General features: G+C 38.6%; 1 protein-coding gene across 1 annotated transcript in view; it reads left to right on the plus strand.

Annotated features, from left to right (window-relative positions):
• Window positions 1–26,590, plus strand: part of CDH19 (cadherin 19) — a 47,769-nt gene that overhangs the window by 10,862 nt on the left and 10,317 nt on the right. The window contains 10 exon segments of the mRNA XM_086609180.1: window positions 3,766–3,861; window positions 3,864–3,884; window positions 4,527–4,691; window positions 5,419–5,603; window positions 6,849–7,102; window positions 9,511–9,537; window positions 9,539–9,645; window positions 18,673–18,746; window positions 18,748–18,786; window positions 20,474–20,482. Of these exon segments, the coding sequence (XP_086465306.1) occupies window positions 3,766–3,861; window positions 3,864–3,884; window positions 4,527–4,691; window positions 5,419–5,603; window positions 6,849–7,102; window positions 9,511–9,537; window positions 9,539–9,645; window positions 18,673–18,746; window positions 18,748–18,786; window positions 20,474–20,482 (977 nt within the window).

Here is a 26,590-nt window from a genome sequence, read left to right on the forward strand (position 1 = left end):
AGAATGGTTGAAAAATAACACAAGATCCCTGTGTGCCTCCTGTCTTAGATGCAGACTACCTGAAATGGTAAACTCACAGATTTATAACCACTCAGTGTATGATATGTGAATCTAAGTCAGTCCTATGGATCTTGAAATATTTTCTACACTGCTTCTTCTGTTTGACCTCTCTAGCACAAATACCATAGGCATCTCAGAGATCGTTCACCTACTTCTTCCATTTAGACACTACCACACTACTGGCATGCTAGTATGCATGTCTGGCATATAGAATATAAGTGAAATGGTGTATAATAGTGTATACCTTAATAGTGGTCAGCTCCAACACATGAAACTGTGGAGCCACACACCATGAGGACTTCTCTGGGCTCACTTAGGTTGCTCAAAGGTTAGGGACTGCACTTATGAGGTGAAACATGTTTCAGTGTGCATCCTAAAGCATTAATCTTTGCAAGGAAATTTCTAACCTTCCAGTAGTTAGAAAGAGAAGGTAAAATAAAATTTGCAGCATTGATACCATAATTGCTTATTATATCAGTGCTTTTCTCCCAGTAAAATGGAACATCCTGTTGCATAACAAGGGATGTAGACCAGAATTAGTTTAAATGATGCAGTGCAATAAAGAGACTTGGCCTTTGCTCTATTTCAGAACTCTCTAGCAGCAGCTCATCTCAATGATGTTAGACTGGGATCTCCTAGTAATTTCCTCACAGAAAACAGAGTCAGGAAGTGTGGTCAATACTGGGGAAAACAGTTCACTGTTAGTGAACATCTTACCTGGAACTAAGAAAACAAAGAGAACATAATTCACAGCTGGCCACTTGCCTCAAAGAACTGCAGAAAAACAGAAAATAGGCACAGATAATTTGTTTAAAGCTAGGTAAAAATGTCTATATATCTATATATATACACACACTATGCCAACAAATTTTACTTCTTTCTTAGCTCTCTTTTATGTTCAGTACTAAATTTGATTAAGATTTTATATGCAAGTGTCACAGTATAATGAAAAGTGTGTCAGCAAATGGACACTCTCTGAGAATACAGAAATGTGGTTTTCCCTCAGGCATTTGGTACAATTTTACACTAAGTGTCTTCCATATAGCTGTTAAAATTGTACAAATGCATTATATCTGATGGAACGGTTAAGAGTCAGATGCAATAATATATCAGTACTTAATGTTTTTTATAGATTTCAAGCTCTAATTAGGAAAATGAATAACTTTTTGCTGTATGAGGGCCCTATAATTTACCTAATGGGCTGCACTATGTAAATGGCACTACTATGTTTGCCCAAAAAGGGTAAAACCAAAGACGTAGAAATACAAAGAAAAATCTTGTAGAGCAATCAGCAAAATGTAGCTTGCCTTAAATAAAGCTAATAAAAAGCAAAAGATATGTTAGCATGATACTGACAGCTGAAGACATTACTATTACATATTTTATATTTTGAAGTTAACTTCAAAAATTATTAACTTCATAATGTCTATTGCTCAAATACAAATGTCTAGGAAACATGATTCATCGGCAAATGGCTTGGTTTTTTGCTTGCAGGATTAAATGTATAAAGGCATACAGGTTTCAAGAGCAGTGTAAAATTAAGAATTTAAAAAACATTCTAAACCTGGGATAACATTTTTCTTCTGCTTACTATATAGTCCATATTTAACGTAGAGGTTCATATAGTGATCATGAAATCTTTGTCCTAAGAAAAATGTGAGAAATCGTAGTCCTCTCTTCACATGGTCTCCTGCTACCTCAGTTTAGAAATAGCCTTCCTCTTGAGAGTGCTAGAGATCTGTCATTGCTTCCCTCCAGGTTGGCTCCCTCTTTACCAGATGCCCTTTGCCTGCTCACCTTTCCATTACATACATCAGCTGCATCTCTCTGAGCCCAACTGGACAAATTGCATGCTTCTGCCTTCTGCTATAATCTGGAAGACTCAACAGGCAAGCAGAAAAATAGACAGGGGCTTAGAGAAGCAGCAAATGCTGGTTTAGATTCAACGTTTCTTTCTAATGGTTAGAAACTGTACAGAAAATAAATCTACCTTTAAAAGGGTGAGATGCATAAAAGCTGTAATGATAACTTCACATTCTTGTATATGTCGGATTTTATTCCTGATTTTAAATACGGTGCTGTAAACATATCCATTTCTTAGTGCACTTGTGGGCACTTGGGTTTATTTAGTAGAAAATGGCATTTATAACAGAGTGTACCTATTTGATTTTCATAGTTCTTGATCTCTCCTAACTAACACTCCATTTTTTTCCAAAGCAACTGTATTCTAGTCACGCTAAATTGTCTTAGAGGATGAATTTCCTGTATTAGTTAGAACAATTGCCATAGACTACAGCTGATATGAAGTTAACAGTTGTGTAGCTGAAGATTTCCTCTACCTTTCAGTCTTATTAAAGAATATTGTTATTTCTGTAGCATATATGTGCCCTGATTAAATATTAATCTGTCATTTTGTCTTCGCATTTCTCTAGAGCAATAGGGAGTGGTATATATGTATACATCTATGCACATCTAATACACATCTAAATGTCGGAAGTTTGGTATTGTAGGTATGTTTTGAAAGGCGTATAACTCCAAAAGTTTGTGGCAATTAATAACATTTTATTTTATCTCCTCTCTGAGATAAAAACATATTATGGAATCGCTGAACAAATTGAGAAAAAATGTAAAAAATAATTTTTTAATATCAAAATATTTCATTCAGTTATCTTTATATAAAAAAAAACTTCTTCATTTCTACTTAAAAATAAAACTATTGAACTTCTAGAAAACTCAGAAATGAATATTTGTTTTATTAGACATGAGTATCAATGTTGAGTTTGTCATTAAAAAAGGTGTTTCTGGTCTAACTCCTTGCACTCCATCATTTCTTCTTCTTTTCTTCTCCAGCATAACTACACAGCTATACTGGTAAGCAGGTGCAACCATGCGAACGTATGCCAGAAAGTTTTAGAAAGTAGCTTGATTTCCCGCTGCTCCTCGCGAGAAATGATATTTGTATTCTTTTGCAGAACCTAGGTGAGGAAAAAAAAACCACAAAAATAATGATTATCTTACAAAATGATGCTACTGTAAATATTTTCTTTTAAAGGACAATTGTCACTGATGGTGCAATGAGATTTCTGTCAATCTTACGTCTAGGATGCAACCAGCTTCCAGCCAGAGATGAAATCAAGCTCTGCATATTGATTCTACTGTGGTTTTGCACAGGGAATTCTGCTGTCACTCTTGCACTGGGACAGGCTCATCAAAGACTCAAGGATAAAAAATGTTATCAGAGCCTTGTTATACTTCTTTGCTTGTTAACAATAAATTTATTTATCACCAGTGGGCCTACTGGTGACAAAGTGGCTGTGTTTTCTTATTCTCATGGGAAACTTCCATAAAATACTTTGAAGAGTGTACAAGGGTAGGAGAAACAATTTGTTGTACTCCATTCACATACCAGAAATTAGGGAAAAAGGCATAAGATACATGCTATTTAAGCAACATAAATATTGCTGAAAACTTATATGCTATTTATTTTTATTTTGGTTGAAAATTTGAATGCAATAAGAATAATTACTAAGGAAATATTTTCTCTTTTTAATGATAAATTTTAGGAGGTGCTATTTGCTCCTGTAAATTTTCAGGACTTCTTGCTAATATAATGGGTATATTAAAAGGTTTTTAAAGAGTTTATGTTTTGTAATTACAAAATAATATAAAGAAAATAAACATAATCTATTTTATTTTTTCCTTGAGGTACTTCGGTTACACAGGTAACAGCTACAGACAACGATGATCCCTCTTATGGTAATAGTGCCCGTCTTCTTTACAGTCTCATTCAGGGGCAGCCTTATTCTCTGTGGAGCCAAAGACAGGTACTATAAATTATCTTGTAGCTTGAAAACAATCATAAACTAACATAAAATTGATGCAAGCAAAAATGTCTGTCTTCAACAGAAAGATCAACTGATACCACCATACACTTGTACATATTTGCATTGTTCCTAGATCTAAAAAAACCCTCAATTCTTTCTTTCCCATAGGAAGCTGAAATTCTTTCTTTTAGAGAAGCAACAATTTTTTAGCAAATTATCTTGATAAAGAAAAGAGTCAGATTCTGAGTACCTCATCCAACAAATGAACTTAGGAACACTTTTGGGTTAACAGCTCTACAACTCACAATATGACATTCCTATCTCTGTGTTGGAGAAACTACAGATATGTGACATCCCACCAAAACCCTGATTTCTGGGGAAGAATGATAGTTATATATGGTAGAGGAGATATATGATGCGTTCTGCTCCCTGGAACTCTAAGTATGCAAAATGGATCTGTCATACAGCCGTCATGTTGCTATGAGTATTAATTCCCAGTATTAAAATAGCTGTGCTATGCATGGTCTAGAATGTAAATCCATAACTGTGTCCAATGATGCATTTTATACCCATACTATAAGGTCAGATGTTGGGAAAAAATGGGACTGTTATATGTTATTATATTATACTTTTCATTTTTAGGGGTCATCAGAATGACTTCCCAAATGGATAGAGAAACAAAAGATCAGTATTTGGTCGTCATCCAAGCCAAAGACATGGTTGGGCAAGCAGGGGCATTTTCAGCAACGGCCACTGTTACCATCAACCTATCCGATATCAATGATAATCCTCCTAAATTTCAACAGCGTGAGTATAGGTTACTTACAGTAGTTGAAGTCTTGAGGAAATTTAGATCTGTGAAGTTCACTGGTAGATCTTTTCAGAACAGGTCTGTGCTTTGACTTCAACATACAAATTAAAATAAGAATAAAATAAAAAAATCCTCCACAAAAGATCAAAAACAAAGAGGAAAAGGAAACCTATCATTACAAAAGACCACAAGCCTGCTGGTTTTATCGCTAGACTTTGGAGATGAATGACTTCCTAAACTGCTTCCATATAGTTTGCTCTACCTAAGCCTATAAATCTGGTCAATGGAATATTTAGTACCATTTTCACTCACCTTCTTTCTTTTCCCTTCTCTTCATTCTTTGCTGACAAATACCGTAAACTTTTACACAAATGATGTGACCTTCTCTGTCCAGGGAGTTTCTAGCAGACAGGGGAGCTGCTAGTTGGGCTGTCAGGAAGAAATAGTGAAATGCAGTTGGGAAGTGCTTCCCTCCACTGTTTTTTCACCCTGTTGGTTCTCCTTAGCTCTTTATTTACTGCTAAAGTTGGGCTGAGAGAGAAGACACAAGAGTTGAAAGGTTGTCATCCCCTGCCCCCAGATCTATCCATTGCTGGATTAGATCCTTTGAGACAATAAAAGCTGGGAGCTTTCCCCAACTTTCTGAGACCCTCAGGCCATCATAGCTACAGCAGTTATTAACCATGACAGATGACTAAACTGTGCCACTATTTGTTTCTTTAGGAATCTACTATATGGGCATCTCTGAAGAGGCTCCTGTAGGCACTACTGTAGGCAAAGTCTTCGCAGAAGACAGCGACATAGGGGAGAATGCAGCCATGAACTACTCCATTGAAGGAGATAGCTCAGATGTTTTTGACATCATTACTAACAATGAGACTCAAGAAGGAATTATCTTGTTAAAAAAGGTAAGATCTCAGAAACCTTCTAAAACATCTCTAAATACTGGAAAAAAAACTCCTCATGCAAGCTAGATGTTAAGAAAAGGCCTATTGCTTTGGATTCTATTATTTTTTCTTTCTTCAGGATTTCCGATTGGATTGGGATATTGGGGAGATAAAAAAAAATGCTTTTCTTTCTGTTTACTTTTTTTGACTCATTAGTACTGCTGAATACAATAGTGACAGTCAAAATATCTTAAAGTTTTTTCTTATCTATGCAACAGAGTGTATCCCATTGTAAGAAAATGTGTTCTATGCATCATCTGTAAAATTTTTATCAATAAATTGTACACAATATTTGCTCACTTCCAACACCTCCTATTAAACTTAACTGCAGATAGAATGTATTACAGTATTAGACAGACAGTGGAGTTTTCTTATGACATAGATGTGAAAGGACACTAAACACACTCAAAAAGATGTCAGGTTTATGAATTAAGATACTTAAGAGGCTTTGATACTGTGTAGTTTATTTTGGAATGACATAGAAAGATTTCTGGGTCATTTGGGTCCTCGTCTAAAATGATGATAAAGTCATGAAATCCAGGAGCCTGAAGAACTGAATGCTATAAATTTGGTTGTTTCTTGGAGTTTTTGGTTTTGTGGGCTTTTATTTGCTTGTTTCTTTTTTGTTTGGTTGGTTTTGGGTTTTTTTTTTCTCCCTCTTTGCATTTATTACAGTTCAGGAAGTTATTTTATTTAGTACTTTTTTTTTATTGCAGAAGATTATCTAAAATAGTAATGTAAATAAGTGTGTATTAAACACTCATTGTTGCCTTCTGAAATTTATTTCCTTTAGAGATTAAATTTTAACATACTTAACCTCTACAGATTAACTGATTCGCATTGTTTATATAATAGTAAAGAATACTGTTCACTAAGGTTGCAACCTTGGTGGAAGTTGAAAATACAAGTACTAATAGAAGAAGTTGTTTTTCTTAGGGCTGACAATCTACAGGAAGACTACTTTTACAGTGTCGTTTAGCTGTAACATTAAAGCCAACCTACATGTGAAAGCAAAAAATGGCATAGCACAGTTTAAATTTAAAGTGGTTTTAACATAAAAAAGAAACCTAAGAAGTAACTATTTTTGAAACATTCCCAAAAGAAGGGTAGCACTCTTTTGTCTTTAATCTCACACCACTTATTGAACTGTATTTAATTCAAATGTGAAGAAAGAAATACTCCACATCTCACTTTCTTTCTTAACAGAGAGTGGATTATGAGAGCAAGAGGAGATACAGTATTCAAGCAAAAGTTGTAAACAGGTACATTGACGACCGTTTTCTGAAAGAAGGACCATTTGAAGACAAAACCTATGTCAGCATCAATGTGGAAGATGCTGATGAACCTCCAGTTTTCACCTCGGAGAGCTACATGATGGAGATTCCTGAAGGATCTGCGAGTGGCTCAGTGGTGGGCATTGTAACTGCTAGAGATCCAGACAATGATGACAGCCCAGTCAGGTACCAAGTTTAAAATGTGAACCCCTCAAATATAAATGTAATTGGTATTTCCAAAGGCTATTTCTGTTCCTTACTTTCACTCATGGTTACAGTTAATCATGTTTTCATTGTGATAGCCTAGGTCATTCTAGGTGTCATAGTTTAACCCCAGTAGGCAGCTAAGGACCACACAGCCGCTTACTCACTCCCTCACACCATTGGAATGTGGGAGAATCAGAAGGGTAAAAGTGTGAAAACTCATGGGTAGAGACAAAGACAGTTTAATAATGAAAAAAAAAAGAAATGAAGAAAACAACAAAGGGAAAAAAACCTACAACAAAACACCAAGAAAAAACAGTGAAGCAAAAAAACCCCAAATATTTGCTCACCACCGCAAGCAGATACCTAGCCAGTCCCTGAGCAAAAGAGCCCCTCTCAATTTCATTGCTGAGCATGACATCACAGGGTGTGGAATACTCCTTTGGTCAGTTGAGGTCAGCTATCCCAACTGGTCCCCTCCCGCCTTCTTGCGCCCCTCAACCTACTTGCTGGTGAGGTGGTGTGAGGAGCAGAAAAGGCCTTGACTCTGTGTAAGCACTGCTCAGAAATAACAAAAACATTCCTGTGTTATCAACACTGTTTCCAGCAGAAACCCAAAACATGCCCTCATCCAAGCTAGTATGAAGAAAATTAAGTCTATCCCGACCATATGGCAGGTTAAATTCTGACCCCTAGACCAAAATCTAGATAAATGAGCTTTGTTTGTGCATCTTTGCAATCACTTTGAGACCGGGTAATGTTTTAATAAATGCCCTGGAAGATGCTGTGCATAGCAGCAGAGCTAGGGTACCACAGCCAAATCTTTAGGTGCCTGGAGGTGTTCCAGTCTATTCTCAGTAACTTCTGGAGATATGGAGAGATGGACTCGTTGCTGGGAGGGGGATACAGAACAGCTCCACTAACATATGTTCAGCTCAGCATGACCAAAAATTTACCAGTTCCCTACATCTACCACAATTGCCCCACAGCTATATATATAAAAGAGACCTCCAGGCTTTTAATTTGGAAAAAAAAATTTACTATCTCTTAAAGGAGAAAATAGGTAATTAATCTTTAACATAGGGTTTATAATTAAAATAGCTTCTTGAGTTACTTGACGTCACTGTGTACTGTAAAATTTAGAGAAGCTAGGATACGGGGACAAATGTAGGCAAAAAATAATTTATCATGTGCAGATTCCTAATAGCAAAAAAAGAAGTGTATGTATATATTGCTACCTATAGTTATGACTTCAGAGGTTTAGTCAATGCAAGGCCATTTGTTACGATTTTACATTCATTTTCTGTTATTTAGTAAGCTAGTCATAGGCTAAATTAAATAAGAATAAATAAAAATATTCTCTTTTTTTTCCCTAAAAGAAAGGGTTTGTTTTGTGGTTTATTTAGATGACTGGACATTTCCCGTGAAACGTTTAAGCATAGTTCACATCTATGATTCTTAGTCTGAAATATTTTGGTGAAACTTGCTACAAAGTCAGTATGACTGCATAGTCCCAAACAGTGACGCATATATTGCATCACTGAGGTTCTTTAAAACAGAGCATGTCACTTCTAATATAAAGGTATACTTATTGGGCTAAGTACCTTAAACTCTTCAAATAAGTTTTATTTCCATGAAATAGACTCTACTAGGAACTATGACATGCAGTCTTTTTTTATATATACATATCATGAAAATGTTAGTACATACCTTTCCACTTGAACCAATATATTTGGTGTCTTTTTCAGTCCATCTCTGACCTGTCACCAGTGGTTAGACTTTTAACAATTTGAATGGTATGTATGTATGTACGTGCGCATGTGCATGTCCACATACGAACGTAGCATCCAGCGCCTTTTCAGTGAAGACTCAAGAACACCAGAGTCATTTGTAATCATCTCCTGCATTAGGATTTTGTGCTCTGCCTAGGTGTCACCTCATTACAGATAGTTGTCTGTCTTTATAATGTCTGTTCCCTTAGCATCCGAGCATGTCAGCGATGATAAAATAGATTTGCCATTATACCTCCACTTAGCTGTTAGTGTTATTCATTTCACAAGTGGCACTTTTGCTGTTTCTTTTCAACGAAGTCATTCACCTGCTGTGAGCCTGACTAAGAAGTAAGAATGAATAATGCATTTCAGATTCAGTTCACATTAATACAGATCTGAGACATATTTAGTTTTATAAAAAGAAGAGCTTTGATCTTGACAGCAGTGAATTTTAAATGTTTATAAGTGTACATTTTTCATGATTTCTGAGTTGCTGCAGCACGCATTTATATGTATATATGCACAGCTCTGTTTTCTCAACTGACAATAGCTTTCAATGTCCTTGCTTCTGACGGAACATTTCAGTATTAGGGAATCTCTTTATATTTTTTGGTGCAGGTACTCTATTGTCCACAGCATGCATTTAAAGATTGTTCAGCATCAACGAACACAATGGAACAATCATTACAACTAAACCTCTGGACCGAGAGATAGCTTCTTGGCACAACATAACTGTTACAGCCACAGAAACAAGTGAGTAGGAAATCTAAGGAACACTGTGTTTTATATACTGTGAACTGTAATTATTCTCTGAATAGTCTTCTTTTAAGAGGAGAACACAAGCTTCTTTCTCATTATATTACTGTTGCTTGCTACATTAAGGAGCATTATTAAAATGATTAGTTAAATAGAAGTGGAATGTATTTGAGCTCCAAGGTCCTGTATTCTTTCATAAAAGATGACCTTATAAAAAAAAGAAAGGAAATTGTAATAGGATTGAGACTGTAACGCTTTCAAGTTACACTGAAGCATATGAATTGCTCCTGCAGCGCAAGATCTTATGTTAAATTAGACCCTGGTTAATTTCACACCAGATTTTTGACTACTGTGAAATTAGCCAGGGTCCAATTTAACAGCAGTCAGAAACCTGTGGCTCAAATTAATTGTGAATGTAAGGCCTAAATATGCTAGACTTCTCTTCAGTGACAATTAAATCTGTGAAGCATCCTTTATACAGATTTCGCCTGTCAGTTTTGTTTGAAAGTCAAATGCAAATTGCCTCTGTTTGTGCTTTTGGTGATCTGGTTGCCCTAACTCTGGGACAACACTCTAGAAAAACAAGTTACTGATTTATAAGGCAATTTAACAAGATTGTTGGAATATTATTTAAAAACTAATCACATCCATCCTCAGGAAGGAGGAAAAATATATGAAACTAGAGTCTAATAAATAAATCAGTCAGGTTTTTCCAAACACTTCTGGCATGTTTTTAAAATCCTGAGTCTCAGTTAAATGCTATTTGTTACTAAGACTGCTTTAAACACACATTCATAAATTGAACTGTTCCCAAAATGGAACATTCCCTGTATATATGTACAATATTACTGCTCAAAGGTTAATACAGGATAGTCAGTAGCCACTTTCATTGAAGTCTTTATTTCGTGTTTGGGAATTGATACTATTATCTTCCTTTTCAGCTTCTTAGTGAGTTTTTAAGCATAAATGTATTTTACTTCTCATGTTATTGGGCAGTTGGCAAGTGTTGGTAAAATTGATCTCTGGCATATTTTTGTCATGTCTTGAATAGTGCTATGGAAACACAGCAGGATGGCTTTGGTTGGGACATTTCTGTTTAGTTATACAATAAAATAGGAAAGAACCAAATGTTGCAAATTATTAAGTGTCTCCTGCAGCAAAAGAAAGTGAGTCTCTCACAGTAAGGAAAGTTACTGTAAAGAGACCGAGCCCTCATTGGCTTCATATTCTTATTCTTTATTTCTTTAATGATGATAAGGTCACTGCCTATAACACTATATTCAAAAGCATTGAAGTTAGGTCACCTTGGTCTGGGCATACCTGAGATGATTTATATTATGAACTAGTAGCGTTTTATTCTTGAAATATAGTCATAACATACTCTGTGTGTATGAGACGTTTGGTGGATGACATTGTGGCTCCACTGAAGCCAAATCAAAACGCCATTAGAGTTCATCCACACAAGATATTCACTGCAGCTGAGACAGATATTGAAACTGCATTACAACAGCAACCTCCCTAGGGGCCTATTGATGTCCTGGCATTCATACAGGACACAAGCTTTTTGCCTCCATTGCAATGACAAGGATCAGAGATTAGTAAGAGGAGCTTGCCTCTGTTGTCGCTGACTTGTGTTGTGGATCATCCTATCCTCGTGTCGTTTTGTGACAGCATATATTAAAAGCACCCAGAAGTAGATCTAATTCATTGGACCTAGAATGCAAGCAGTTGGAACCTGTAATCTGCTGAGTGTTATTCCACTTTATGTCTAAAATGGTTCTAGCTCAAGAGAAATCATTTTTCCTCTGATCAGTTTTTACTCAATTGTAATCAGCTTCCACCTAGTAGAAGGCTGAAGCATAAACAGCAGCATTCTAACCATCCATGAGAGCAAGAAATCCTTAAGTCATCTGGTTTACTGTCAAATGATGATTAACTGACAATTAATTAATTTAGAAGAGGAATTCTCCTTCAGTTTTCTCTCTAGTAAACTATAGATGACCAAGAAAAATTCCCAATGAGAGTAACTGGTTTGAGCTTACTTTGATCCTCTTTCACTGTATGTCCATTTGGAAAGTGCACTACCATTCATAAGCAAACTTACTCACAAGAGACAATAGTCATCTTCCCACTGGGTCTTGCAGGTGACAATTCATAGTGGATTCCATACCTCCTATGTGACTACAGAACTTACAGCTCTTTGAAAGTTTCAGTCATGGATCATATAATTAATTCAGTATTTAATTTTCACCTCACTTTGGTCATATATACCATTGTTGACAGACTACTAACTTTTTAGATTAGTCCTTTCTAAAAGAAAATAAAAATGGATGTCGATTTCCTTGAGGAAGTAAATAAATTTGCTTTAGCTTAAATTACAATTAAAATGACAAGTATTGTAATTATAATAACTGTTATTATTGTCATGATTACTACAAGTTTTCTTTTACTGGCTGATGACAATGCCAAGCTTGTGTTAATCCTCTGCAAGTGTTGAGTTCTACTTTGTCTCTGGAGATGCTCACTACTTTTCTTCTCACACAGCTTCAAAATAAACAAGTTACTAATTTTGGTCCCTAGTAATTGAAGCATCAACTTAATTCTTCACACTGATTGAGCCTATTGCACTTGATATCCTGTTCTCCCAGACTTATTTTTCAAATTCTGATCTCTCTCACAGACATTATGACAAAGAAATTTTCTGCTCATTAAAACATCCTTAGCCTAACGTGGGATATGAGTACAATAGCTATATTCAAATTCTGATTTTTTTCCCATATAAGGGATAAAAGACAAAATAAGTGTTGCCAACCATCTTCCTGAATTGCACCCAAAGGAGTCACTCTGCTTCACCCAAAATCTTTATTAAATATTTAGATACTGATGCCAAGAGTGGCTTTGTATTCTTTTGCTCCTTCCCAAAACAAAACACCCATGATTTCAGAAAAATTAGAAACTTCCATACTGTTTTCTTCCAACAGAAATATGAGAAATTATCTTCCTTGTCATTTAACCATATGTTGAGGAAAAAGATCCAAAACAACCACAACACAATTTCCTTCCAAATGTAGGAAGGAAGTAAAACCAAGACTATTACCAAAAAATTTTAAAAAAAGGGTTGTTTGGTGAAAGAAAATGTATGTGAATGGCAGTTCTAGGATGGAAGATGCAATCTAAATGTTTGTGCAAGCAAAGAGTAAATTTTAAAGCCAGTGTAGTATTCATGACCCTTATGAACAAGCAAGTTAGGAATAGGCCAAGGTAGCTGGGTCCTTCCCATGCCGCTTTGTATACAACAGAAGCCACCAAAGGTATTATGTGCCTCCTAATAAGTGTTACAAAGTTTTCCTTTGAATAGGGTCCAAGACAAATCTCTGCCCTACACATCCAATTCTGACCTAAGTAAAAGAGGTTAAGTAAGTCCTACACTCTCGGTATTATTTCTAGAAGAGATATGCACTACTTTTTGCTTATTTTAAAAATAAGCTGAGCATTGTTTCATTGTCTATTGTGTCATTATGGATGTTGGAATTCAACAAGAGAAATGTCATCCCACAAAGAAGTATTTTTGAGATGACTCTGATAGATCATAAGCTTTGGTAAATTAGCACAGCTCTAATGATTTCACAGGAGGAATAACAATGTGAAACTGCTGAGTATCTAGCCCTTTATCTCTGTGGTAGTTGCTTTTGCTGCCATTTCCTTTGGCAAAAGACTCAAAGCTATCAGCACAGATTCCACAAGAATCAGAAAACAAATGTTTGCTCCAAGCAACTATTGAATTATACATTAAAAAAAAAAAAAGTAAAAAACAACCAAGCCCATACAGTTTGAAGTGAGGCAGAAAGGAGTATGTTTTATTTTTGTCTTAAAAGTCCATTTGACTAATTTAAGAAAATGCTTTAAGAACTTATGACCAGGTCAGAAGCAGTGACACCAGCATTGGTCATATGGCATATTTTAACTATAATGAATATTCTTTTGAGTGACATACTTCTGGCTTATACAGAGTAGGTTGACATATTGATAGATATTTAGATTGATAGATATTTAGTATTTCTGGAATGTCTTAAGATGATTTTATTCACTGGGAAAACGTCTTCATTATGGTCCTTATCCAACAACATGTTTAAGTTAATGCGAACATTACTGCTGCAGTGAAACTTCTAGCCTACTAGAGTAATAAATTACATTATGGGGAAGATAAACATTTCTCATACCTATGCCATGTAAGTGAGGATTCAATGTGCTCATAGGTGAAAGACTTGTGAGAGATACTCAATACAGAATAATAGAATCATAGAATCATTTAGGTTAGAAGAGACCTAAAGATCATTGAGTCCAAACATTATGTAAACACTGCCAAATCCACCACTATCCATATCCCTAAGCACCACATCTACACATCTTTCAAATACCACCAGGGATGGTGACTCAACCATTTTCCTGGGCAGCCTGTTCCAATGTTTGACAACCCTTTCAGTGAAGAAATATTTCCTAACATTCAATCTAAACCTCCCCCGGTGCAACTTGAAGCTGTTTCCTGTTGTCTTATCAATTCTTACCTGGGAGAAGAGACCAACACCCACTTTGCTACAACCTCCTTTTGGGTAGTTGTAGAGAGTGATAAGGTCTTCCTTCAGCCTCCTTTTCTGCAGACGAAACAACTTCAGTTCCCTCAGCCACCCCTCACAAGACTTGTACTCTAGACCCTTCAACAGCTTTGTCGCTCTTCTTTGGACACATTCCAGCACCTCAGTGTCTTTCTTGTAGTGAGAGGCCCAAAACTGGACACAGGATTTGAGGTGCAGTCTCACCAGTGTTGAGTATAGAGGGACAATCACTTCTCTAGTCCTGCTGGCCACACTAATTCTGACAGAAGTCAGGATAATCTTGGTTGTCTTGGTCACCTGGGCACACTGTTAGCTCATATTCAACCAGTTATTGACCAATACTCCCAGGTCCTTTTCTGCCAAACAGCTTTCCTGTTACTCTTCCCCAACCTTGTAGCATTGCATGGGGTTGTTGTGACTCAAGTGCAGGACCTGAAACTTAGTCTCATTGAATCTCTTACAATTGGCCTTAGCCCCTTGATCCAGCCTGTTCAAATCCCTCTGCAGAGCCTTCCTACCCTCAAGATCAGCACTCCTGTCCAACTTTATCACCTTCAAATTTACTGAGGGTGCACTCAATCCCCTCGTCCAGATCATTGATAAAAATATTAAACAGAACTGGCCTCAATACTGACCCCTGGGTGTCTTGGTTTGAAAAAAAAACAGAGGTCTGCTAAGGAAGGCAGGAGCCTCCCTCGAAATGGAAACTGTAAACCCCCTCCCTCCGAATTACTAAAATTTTGAAATTAAGGGGCTCTCAGGCAAAGATACGGGAGTAGGAATGACAGTTCTTTACTGGGAAGATTAAAGAGAAGGGAAAAACAACAACAACAACAACAACCCAAATGCAATAGTACACAAAAAGAAAAAAAAGAACCCACTGACAGAGTCAGAATACGACCTGACACCCTGCTGGTCAGGGTGCTGGCAGCAGTCTGATCAAACGGTGGCTGCGGTCCTCCTGCAACGGCAGCCGTGGCTCCGCAGAAGCAGCGATCCCGCCGAAGGGCGCGGGCCCCTCCGAAGGGCCGGCGGTGCTGCAGATGGCCCGGTCTTCCTCCGGGAACCCGGCAGAGAAGAAGAAAAAACCGCTCCTCTGGGGTGTCAACGCCGGCCGGCCCAGGCCTCCCAGGTCTGGGAGGAAGGCACGCAGCAAACCTCGAGTGGCTGCTCTGTCCCAACTAGTCCAGCAGCAGCCAGAAGTGCCCGTCTGTCTCCGTCGGTGACTGCAAGAGACCGCCCGACCGCCGCCGCCGCCGCTTTTTCCCGCGCGCCGGTGCAGTCGCGAGGCGCCCCTCCCCTCCCGGCTGGAGCATCTCCCAATGGGGCCGATGTTGTTCTGGGAGTCTGGCTGCAGATCCTTGATTTCCCATCAAACAGAGATAGCTCCTGGAGGGAGTGATCCATGAGTCATGGGCAAGGCATTGATGGCCCATTAACAGAAGACAGTCTGTGAGGAGGAGGCAAGGGAAACTGCTCCACCTGGTCTCAACAGCTCATGAAGATGGTGATAGAATACATACTTTTGGGCACATCTTACATCATAACCTAGGACACTGGGGAACACCATTTGTGACCGGTCACCGGTTGGATTTTACTTTATCTACCATGACCCTTTGGGCCAGGTCATCCAACAAATTTTTTACCCAGCAAAGCATGCACCCGTCCAGACCATAAGGAGCCAGTTTTCCCAGGAGAATGCTGTACCTGAAGATCTTCCTTCCTTTGGTTTCAGGGGACACATTTGTAAACATTTTTTTTTACATAAACGAACAGTTTTTTTCAGCCTAGTCTACATACAACTTTTGTACCATGAAACTGGTATAGTTATGCCTGAATTTAACTTGTCTGAGTTAGTTATAGCAGTATAACCTTGTGTAAATGCAGTAAATGCAGGAAAAAAATGCCTCATATTAGCAAAGGTTATTTTCCTCTTTACATGGGAATAACCATACATAGTTTTGTATCTAAAGCTACAGTAATAAAGTATACTTGTGTAACAGAAACAGTGTGGCTTCCATTAGCACAAAATTACCAATTAAACCTTAAATAATACTTGGACAGAACTATCAGCTCAGTCTATGAAATTGGTCAACAGTAATGGCTTAGACATGCATGGGCAAAATCAAACTTCCTTGAAAATAGGTGTTTGGAGACCAGTGGATAGAACAGTTCTGTTGTTCCAAATTCAAGCTCCCAGTTTCCTGTCTTAGCTAGGGTTGGATATCAGTGTCCACTGCAATTACTCCATGTTAGCAGTGGCAGAAACATGTTTAAAGCATGTGAATGTTGGTAAAATTTTCTCCCAAAGATTCAAAATCTAAAGAAGAGGAAGAGTAACAGATTCTTAAAGAATTGTGATCAATCATTATGGTAACCATGATGTCAAGGGATGTAGGAGAGTAGAGCTGCCTCCTCCAGCCGCCCCAATCCAGGACCTTCCATCAGGCCATTGAAGCCCAGCACGGTGCCTGGGAACCTGAAGCCTCTGCTCAGGCTCTGGGATGCAGCTGATGTTTTCCTGTTTTCAGACTTAACCAGCAGCAAAGCTGAGCACATGTCCCTGGGACACACGAACATGCACAGAAACAGAGGACACTGACACGTGCAGTCACGCAGACTGCCACAGGCAAGGTGCTACCTTCAGCAGCACTTGCATCCACATAAACCACAAGGACAGACAGACAAGTTCCCTTCCCTTCTGCTGGCAGAGGTAGAAGGTCACTGGTGCAGGGACACACACGCATGTGTGCGTGCGCACGCGCACACACACACCGACACTCCAAGTTCACAGGCACAGACATATACTCACAGATCCCTTCAGTATCTGCACAGACCCTCTGTCTGCCTGGCACCCCTGCCCTGATCACAGGTCCTCTTATCTGCTTCATTTGTCCCCAACTCACCAGCTGGTCCAGCCCAATGCTTGCTGGCAAACCCTTGTCCTTCCTGCACCCCACATTTGCGAGTGTCCCGGGCGTACCAGCATGGACTCCTGAGCATCTGGCCTTGACCCAAGGACCCTCTACTCACTATTGAGTCCAACTTACAGTTTTCTAGCAAAAACGCACACACACCTCACCCAGACTCAGTTCTGGGGAGGCTGCTAGATGCTGGTCCCCTGCACCCTCCCTTCCTGCAGCAGCTGACACCACATGCTGGGGGCCCTACCCCCGTATGACTCCAGTAGCTGGCACCAACATCCACAAAGGTCTCACCAGGAGCTGGCCACTTGGTTCCCGCAGCAGACAACAAACATGCAATGATAGAGTGAGATTCTACAGAGAGATAGCTAAGAAAAGATTTAATAAGAGCATATCAGATGATAGGACTGACTATGTGATGAGGCCCAAGGCTCAGCCAGAGGAGTGTACTGACTGGCCCTGTTTTACATGCCACTGGTCTCTTTTACACCCCTTTCTGTCTGCCCCCTCTTTGTTCCGCCTGTGTGTCCCCCATGGATCTGTACAGCTCCATGACTCCCACACCCCTCTGGGTCTTGAGTCGCTCTTATCAGTTGCAAAGTCTTATCAGTTGCAAAGTCCAGGTTGACCTATCGGAATTGTTGACCTCTGGTTTCCAGCTAGGCCACCAGTTATGAGGTTTGTTTCTTGTCATTGTCTCCACGTTTGCTTGGTCAGGTCTGTGTCTTGGTGTATTTTGTTTCTGTTTTCCCCCTTCACTCTCCTCGTTTCTCCCAACTGACAAGGCCTCGGATCTGATACCTCAAAGGAATAAACATTCTTACACTCTCATGTGCCCCCATCAATTAATGTATCTGACCAGGTCTGGTTTTCATCATCCCCTCCCTTATCATTTGTCCCTCAGGTTTTGTGTCCCTGTATGTTCTTGTTTATTGCTTCCATCTTTTTCTTATTAACTCTTGTTGCATTGAATAAGGTCCCTTGACCAGATACCCTCAGAGGAGCAGACACTGTCCTTCCACATACCTTACACATGGTTAGTACAGTAAACTTTTCTGTGTGAACAAAACGTTGTTTAATTTCTTTAGACTCAGAATTTTTTTTTTTTACATTTTAAATCTGGTTTTGACTTGGTTAAATGAAAGAGTGAAAAAAATCCAAGATTTTACTGAAATATCTTTACATATTTCCAAGATATATTATTATAATTTAATGTGATGGATTGATGAAAAAAAAACCCACCTAAAACAAAATACCCACCACCTTTTGTAAACAGACCCCAGCCAAAGGAAAGAGAATTGCTCTTTTTTTTTAATGTATAAGATATATTTGAACTCATCAAAGAAATTTATTAAAAATGTATCTGTAGTCTCAGTGACTATTTCTTTTCTGCAGATTTAAGTAAAATTTTCTAATGTCTACATTACTTTAAAATATGTAGTATATTATTTATAACTTTTGGTTTCTGGTCTTTTTCTAACTGTTAGGAAATCCAGAAAAAATTCAGAAAGCAAATGTATATATCCAAGTTCTTGATGTTAATGATCATGCACCAGAATTCCCCTAAATATTATGAAACATTTGTTTGTGAAAATGCAGTTGTCTGGCCAGGTAAGCATGAAGGAGTAGCATTGCTTTTCTCATTACAATAAAGACTTTGTCTGTGATGTTACTATTCCTTCATATTGATTATTTCAGTATTGTGAGAACAGGCTGTATTTTGTCTATTTCCGAAATTAGTTCTGTTGATATATGTATAGTTTGAAATTTAGATTTCAGAAGACTGATGTGTATTTTTCCCTCTTTAAAACAAATTTGTTACATCTCCTTATTTATCCACCAAAACAGGTAATAGGGAGATACAGACAGAAACTTCTGAAAAAAAACAAACAGCAGAAAACACAGATTGAGTCTTGTTATGTTGCAGAAGTCAAAACTAGGCCTGGTATTTACAGCAACAGCATAATATAGTCCAGAAGAACTAGACTTAGGACCAGATTCATAAGCAAAGTCATTGTGGTTTTTCACTTAGAAATCATTATGTGAATTGAATTCAAACCCTGAATTCAAACCCTTCAGTGGATCTCTGAAGATCTTTAAGTCAAAGCCCTTGTAACACCTTGCCTACCTGGCAGCTTACGAGATTGAATTTTGTGCTTGCTCCCCAAGCAAACAGGGTCACACCAGTTAGCTGTCCTACCCTCCAGGTACACTGCTGGCTCTCCGTTTTTCCTCCACCCACTTTCCTCTACAGCTTTACTTTTTTTCTAAAGTGACCCGTTCTACAGTTTCAAGTCCCAGAAAAACATGCTGCCCCAGCTCCCCACAAGAGTCTAAAAGAAAACTACAAAAAGGAAAAACAAGATATTCAAGTTAAAGTTAAAAATAAAGTTAATAAATAAATAAATAAAGGTACTAAAGGAGCAACAAAAAAAACCAACAACAACAACAAAAAGCTATAGACAGAAAAGACTGTATATTTTTCACCACTTAAAGCATTCTTTGGACATACTAAAGAGACCTTTGGGATATCTATGTGGGCTCATTCAAACATTTTGCTATGTTTTGATATCTGAATCACAAGTCTTTCTTTTTACATTAGCTTGGTTTATTTTGGACCTTGATAGACTGTAGTTGAATAAAGATTTCTTTGCAGCAAAAGTAATTTCTTTATTTTTTTTGCATCTATTTGTATAGATGCAAAAGGAGGTTGATGAGGCCTTCTACAGGCAGCTGATAGTGTCTCACAAATGCAGGTTGTCATGGGGGACTTCACTACTATCCTGATATCTGCTGGAAGGCCTACTCAGACAGCCATCCACGGTCAGGAGGTTCCTTCAGGCATTGATGATAAACTTCCTGATGCAAATGGTGAATGAGCCTACTAGGAGAGGAGCGCTGCTGGATCTTATTCTCACTACTAAGGGGGGTCTGGTTGAAGCGCTGAAGGTCGAGGGTAGCCTTGGTTGTAGTGACCATGAAAAGGTGGAGTTCAGCATCTCATGTGGCAGGAAGAGAATACCTAGCAGAACTAGAACCCTGGACTTCAGTAGGGCAACTTTGATCTTTTCAAACAATTGCTAGGAGAAATCCCATGGGACAGAGTGCTAGAAGGTAAAGGGGCCCAAGATAGTGGGTAGCCTTCAAGGACCTCTTCTTCTGAGCTCAAGACCGGGTGCATCCCAAAGGGTAGGAAGTCACAGAAAGGGTACCAAGAGACCTGCATGGTTAAATGGGGAACTGTTGGGCAAACTCAAGTGGGAAAAAGAGAGGTATAGATCATGGAAGGAGGGGCAGGCCACTGGGAGGAATTAGTCTGCTGTCAGAGGATGTAGGGAGGCAACTAGGAAAGCTAAGACCTCCTTGGAATTAAACCTTGCAAGAAGGTCAAGGACAAGAGAAAGGGCTTCTTCAAACACATTGCAGATAAAACTAACGCTAGAGGCAATGTAGGCCCACTGGTGACAGAGGATAATAAGAAAGTAGAGTTACTGAATGCCTTCTTTACCTCAGTCTATACTGCTGGAGGCTATCCTGAGTTCCGGAAGCCTGAGGCTCCTGAGGAAGTCAGGATAGAGGAGGAGTCTACCCTGGTTGATGAGGACTTGGTTAGGGACCAGTTAAGCAACCTGGCCGTCCATAAATTCATGGGTCCTGGTGGGATGCACCTGCAGGTGCTGAGGGAGCTGGCAGATGTCATTGCCAGGCCACTCGCCATCATCTTTGCTAAATCGTGGGGAACGGGAGAGGTGCCTGAGGACTGGAGGAAAGCAAATGTCACTCCAGTCTTCAAAAAAGGCAAGAAGGAAGACCCAGGTAACTATAGACTGGTCAGCCTCACCTCCATCCATGGAAAGATAATGGAACAACTTCTTCTTGGTGCTGTCTCTAGGTATATCAAGGATAAGAGGGTCATTAGGGGCAGTCAACATGGCTTCACTAAGGGGAAGTCATGCTTGACAAACTTGATAGCCTTTTATGAGGACATCACCCAGCGGGTGGATGATGGTAGAGCAGTGGATGTGGTCCTATCTTGAACTCAGTAAAGCATTTGACACAGTCTCCATGGCATCCTTACAGCTAAACTGAGGAAGTGTGGTCTAGATGATCGTGTAGTGAGGGGGATTGTGAACTGGCTGAAGGATAGAAGCCGAGAGTAGTGGTCAATGGGACAGAGTCCAACTGGAGGCCTGTATCCAGTGGAGTCCCTCAAGGGTCGGTACTGGGACCTGTATTGTTCAACATATTCATCAATGACTTGGATGAGGGAATAGAGTGCGTGGTCAGCAAGTTTGCTGCTGACACTAAAGTGGGAGGAGTGGCTGACACACCCTGAAGGCTGTGCTGCCATTCAGAGAGACCTGGACAGGCTGGAGAGTTGGGTGGGGAGAAATTTAATGAAATACAACAAGGACAAGTGTAGAGTCTTGCATTTGGGTAGGAACAACCCCATGTACCAGTACCAGTGGGGACTGAACTTGTTGGGGAGCAGCACAGGGGAAAGGGACCTGGGGGTTCCTGGTGGACAGCAGGATGACCATGAGCCAGCAATGATCCCTTGTGGCCAAGAAGGCCAATGGCATCCTGGGGTGTATTAGAAGGGGTGTGGTTAGTAGGTCAAGAGAGGTTCTCCCCCCCCTCTACTCTGCCCTGGTGAGGCCGCATCTGGAATATTGTGTCCAGTTCTGGGCCCCTCAGTTCAAGAAGGACAAGGAACTGCTTGAGAGAGTCCAGCGCAGGGCCACAAAGATGATGAGGGGAGTGGAACATCTCCCTTCTGAGGAAAGGCTGAGGGAGCTGGGTCTCTTTAGCTTGGAGAAGAGGAGACTGAGGGGGGACCTCATTAATGTTATAAATATGTAAAGGGTGACTGTCATGAGAATGGAGCCAGGCTCTTCTCAGTGGCATCCAATGATAGGACAAGGGGAAATGGGTATAAGCTGGAACGTAGAAGGTTCCACTTAAACATGAGGAAGAACTTCTTCCCAATAAGGGTAACAGAACACTGGAACAGGCTGCCCAGAGAGGTTGTGGAGTCTCCTTCTCTGGACATGTGGCAAACCCGCCTGGACGCGTTCTTGTGCGATCTGATCTAGGTGGTCCTCCTCTGGCAGGGGATTGAACTAGATGATCCTTTGAGGTCCCCTTCCAATCCCTAACATTCTGTGATTCTGTGATATATTTCCCTATCAGCAGTGGGTTTGTTCGTTTTGCACTCGGTAATTTTCTGCTCTGCAAAAGTTACCTGTGGTTTAGAAGTATTTGGGGTAAGTCAATTCTTTCGGTCTTGGATAACTCACTGACAGATCAAAGTACAGACATTACAGCAAATGCCACTTAATATTCATTGTCTTCAAAGCATTATGAATTTAAATATTGAAGCTTATGAAATGTTCTTTTATAATCCATATTTTGGACTTGCCTACAATACAAAAACCCAGGTGATTTCATTCCCAAGGTGTTAATTATTCTGTAGTTACCTACTGATATATAGCATCTGTAAGCTAGACCATTAATGGCTACTTTTCAATAATAAACCTAAGTATATCTATATTAAGTATTTGAGAATCACTGGAGAAAATGGCACTGTGAAGAATAGCAGTAATAACAACAATAATAAAATCTTTGAGCACAGGATACAGAATTATTCCCTCTTTAACGTTGTAATATTTGAATGAGGGATGAGCAGGATATTCTTCCCATTTACAGATTGGCAAAATGTTGCTCTGGATTTTTTCACATTTTTTCTTTTTCTTTTTTCTTTTTTTTTTTTTTTTTTGTCATTGCTATATGTTTTTGTGGTTCACAGGCATCTTTAGTTTAGTCTTTCAAGACCGTGACAGTAATGTAAATAATCTTTCATTAAAAATGATCTTAGGAAGAACAAAAGGAAATTGCTACTGAAGTGTCTAATCATCGGTCAGAGTTTATGATATTTTATTCAATACTTAGGATTTAAACAGAATTGATAACTGATATATCTCCTTCAGTGATACCATTCTTTTTTTTTTTATTCACAGAAAAAAACCTTTCTTTATTTTCATCTGCAAGAAGCCAAAAGTTTAAAAAATTATTTTATAGATGCTCTGGTTGTCCATTGAGTAACTCAATTTACATTTCAGAAGAATCAGTTTAAGCAGTTGAAGAGCTTAATGAGGGCATTACATACCTTTTATCGTAGCCATATTTCTGCAATCAATTCTAAACAGCTCAGGAATCTGCTTACATGTTATGAGTTGAGATCAAAGCTTCTATAGATATTCTATCACATTTCAGTTTCTGAAGTAGCTATCTCTATCCATCTAGCTAGAAACAATACGTTGAGAGAGATTCTCAGAGATGTTCTGCACCTCTGGAATTCACTTGCTTCCCTGATCTCACCTGTGGTTTTGTCTACTTTCATGGGATACTCTGAAATATATTTGCATTCCCCAGTTCATAACATTTGGTGGAAAAGAAGGAAAAGCACTGCAGAGGGAAAGATACTGTCACAAGTAAATTTTCTTATTCAGATTACTTTCTTGATGTCTGCCTCGTTTACAATAAAAGCACCATAGAGACATGTGGCAAATAAGTTATTTTTACATAGACTTAGAGTACACCAGGCTGTGATAAAAATGTGAAATACATTATCAGCAAAACTAATTGATATCCTGGTTATCCAAACTCAGAGGAAGTAAAGGTAGCTTCAATCTAGAGAAGAATGTTTGTTTTGCAGTTTTGGATTTTCTGAAAGATCATCAAAATTATTTGTCTGCTTCTATTCAATGAGTGTTGACCTCCATGTCTCCGTATGGTGGTTTTGTGAGAATGACAGACATGTTTAGTTTAGCCTCTGAAAGACATTCAAACAAAAGGATTTAATTTCAGTCTGTGGGACTATAATTTGAAATTTGTCAATAAAATGGAATCAAAGAAGATAAATATTTTTGACATCATTCTAAACCCATTCAGTATGTTTAATAAACATTTTGAACAGATTTTTCACTATTTTGTGTTGTATTTCTGTACTGTCCCATAATCTCTCAGCTATATGCTAACCACAACTAAAGTTTTCTTTTGAACACTGAAAAAAACCACTTTCATTGCACCATAAGTGTTAAATATATTATTTCAAAATAAATCAAACGTGAAAGTGCTGTGTAAAATAGACTTCTATCCTACTAAACTTTATCTAGTATAGATCAAGTAGAATAATATTAATTGTCCCCCCTATACTCAGCACTGGTGAGGCCACACCTCGAGTACTGTGTCCAGTTTGGGCCCCTCACTCCAAGAAGGACGTTGAGATGCTGGAGCGAGTTCAGAGAAGGGCAACAAAACTAATGAAGAGTTTAGAGAACTTGTCCTATGAGGAGTGGCTGAGGGAGCTGGGACTGTTTAGTCTGGAGAAGAGGAGGCTCCGGGGGGACCTTAGCGCTCTCTACAATTACCTGAACGGAAGTGTAGGGAGATGGGGGTCGGTCTCTTTTCCCATGTTATGAATGACAGGATGAGAGGGAATGACCTCAAGTTGCACCAGGGAAAATTTAGGTTAGATATCAGGAAGAATTTCTTTACAGAGAGGGTTGTGAAGTATTGGAACAGGTTGCCAAGGGAGGTGATGGAGTCCCCATCCCTGGAGGTGTTTAAAAACCATGTAGATTTGGTGTTTGAGCAATATGGTTTAGGGACTCTGACAGTGCAGGGTGAATGGTTGGACTCAATGATCTTGAAGGTCTCTTCCACCAGACGATTCTATGATTCTACTAAGACATCCAAAACCCAGAATTCCATTTTGACTTCATAACTGTATGTAGACATAGTAAATCATGACCCCATTGTGACATTAATTCTTTATAGTTATCCTTTGTATGTGCGTACAGTAGCTACCAACTCTTGAATTCTAGAAGTAACATTCTATAAAAATAACCAGTACACCAAAATAGACCAAATCTAACCCGAAGGTAACAATAGAGACATTACCAGCAAGAATGGATTTTGACCCTGAAAGCTTAATTTCCAGGTCATTAATAAATTAACTCAGCCTGAAACTGAAGCTTGGAAGTTTGAATTAAGCTATATCAAATGTATCTATATCATATACATATGATATATCATATCATGCAGGAAACAGATTTTCAGCTGAAGACAAGCTGCATTGTATACACCTACATTCTGAATTCAATACTGTAATCTCCAATGTGTAGTTGTTCTGGCATTCTGAGTTCCTGTAATTTGAGATCGCATATGAAGTGACATTGACGTTACAGCTGCTTAGTAATTTTTATTAGATCCAAAGAAGTGACTATATATGCAGAGGACTTGGAGTTAGAGAAAAGAAAAAAAAATAAATTTATTTACTCAGTACTTAATATATAATAAAATAATCATCAATTCAGTGAAAGTGAAGATTATTCATTGATATTACTTATCTACATAATGAAATGTTGACAGAAGAAAAGAGGGGAAATCTTTAACCAAATTCTAGGGGTATACAATTAATGTTAAAATTTAACTGTTCGCTAAAATAGATCCTTTCTACCAAATCATGATGTAAAATGATTTTTGATAAAAGAGAAAGGAAAGTGACAGGTTTAGTAAGCCAGTATTTATATTTCAACTTGCTATGTTCTCTTCATCATTTGCAAAATGCATCTGAGCAGTAGTGATAAGAATATAAAAAGTTAAAAGAAAAAAAATCAATGAGAGCATCTCTTAGAGTATGAAAATATGATGAAGCTGTGAAAGCACCATATATTCTAGCAGGACCTTACTCTAAGCTGCACCTGCAAATGCACTGAGTGTAACTTGTGATATTTTGAAACAGTGGGCACAATGATCCATGGAAAATTCCTTTTTCTGTTTCATATGGAATGGCATTCAACAACATCATCTCATAGCAGAAAAGAACAGGTAGGAAGAGTTTTCAGCATATACAAGCAAACATAAAAAGACACCTGAGTGTCTTGGCAAGAGCTTTATAATCATTATTCCTCTGCTGAGAATTCCTTTACCACCATTTTAGTTTACAGCTGAGCAGAAATGTCTTACAGTAGACCAGAGAAATCAGATCAGTATTGTGCCATTTTGCTTTTCACACAAGAAACAGAAGCAGTCAAAAGGAGAGCCTGGGTCTTGAGGTAGAAGATCTACCTGGAAAATGCAGATGTTGGCTACAGTAATGAACATTTTAATATTTTACCTGCACCTAAACTCTGATGACGATCAAACATAATTAGGTAATGAGAAAAATTCTACTACTTATAAGACCTCTGCCAATTTGAACAAAACAAGTTCTGTACTCCCAAAGCAAGTGGGTGATCAGATCTCTTAGATCCTATGAAACACAGCAGCGCTCCTATTGAAAAACGCTGGATGGAAAACAAAACAAAGGAAACTAAAATAGAAAGAGAGAGGTGGCAA

The sequence above is a fragment of the Tauraco erythrolophus genome, chromosome 3, assembly GCF_009769465.1.
Source record: "Tauraco erythrolophus isolate bTauEry1 chromosome 3, bTauEry1.pri, whole genome shotgun sequence".
Taxonomy (NCBI): Eukaryota; Metazoa; Chordata; class Aves; order Musophagiformes; family Musophagidae; genus Tauraco; species Tauraco erythrolophus.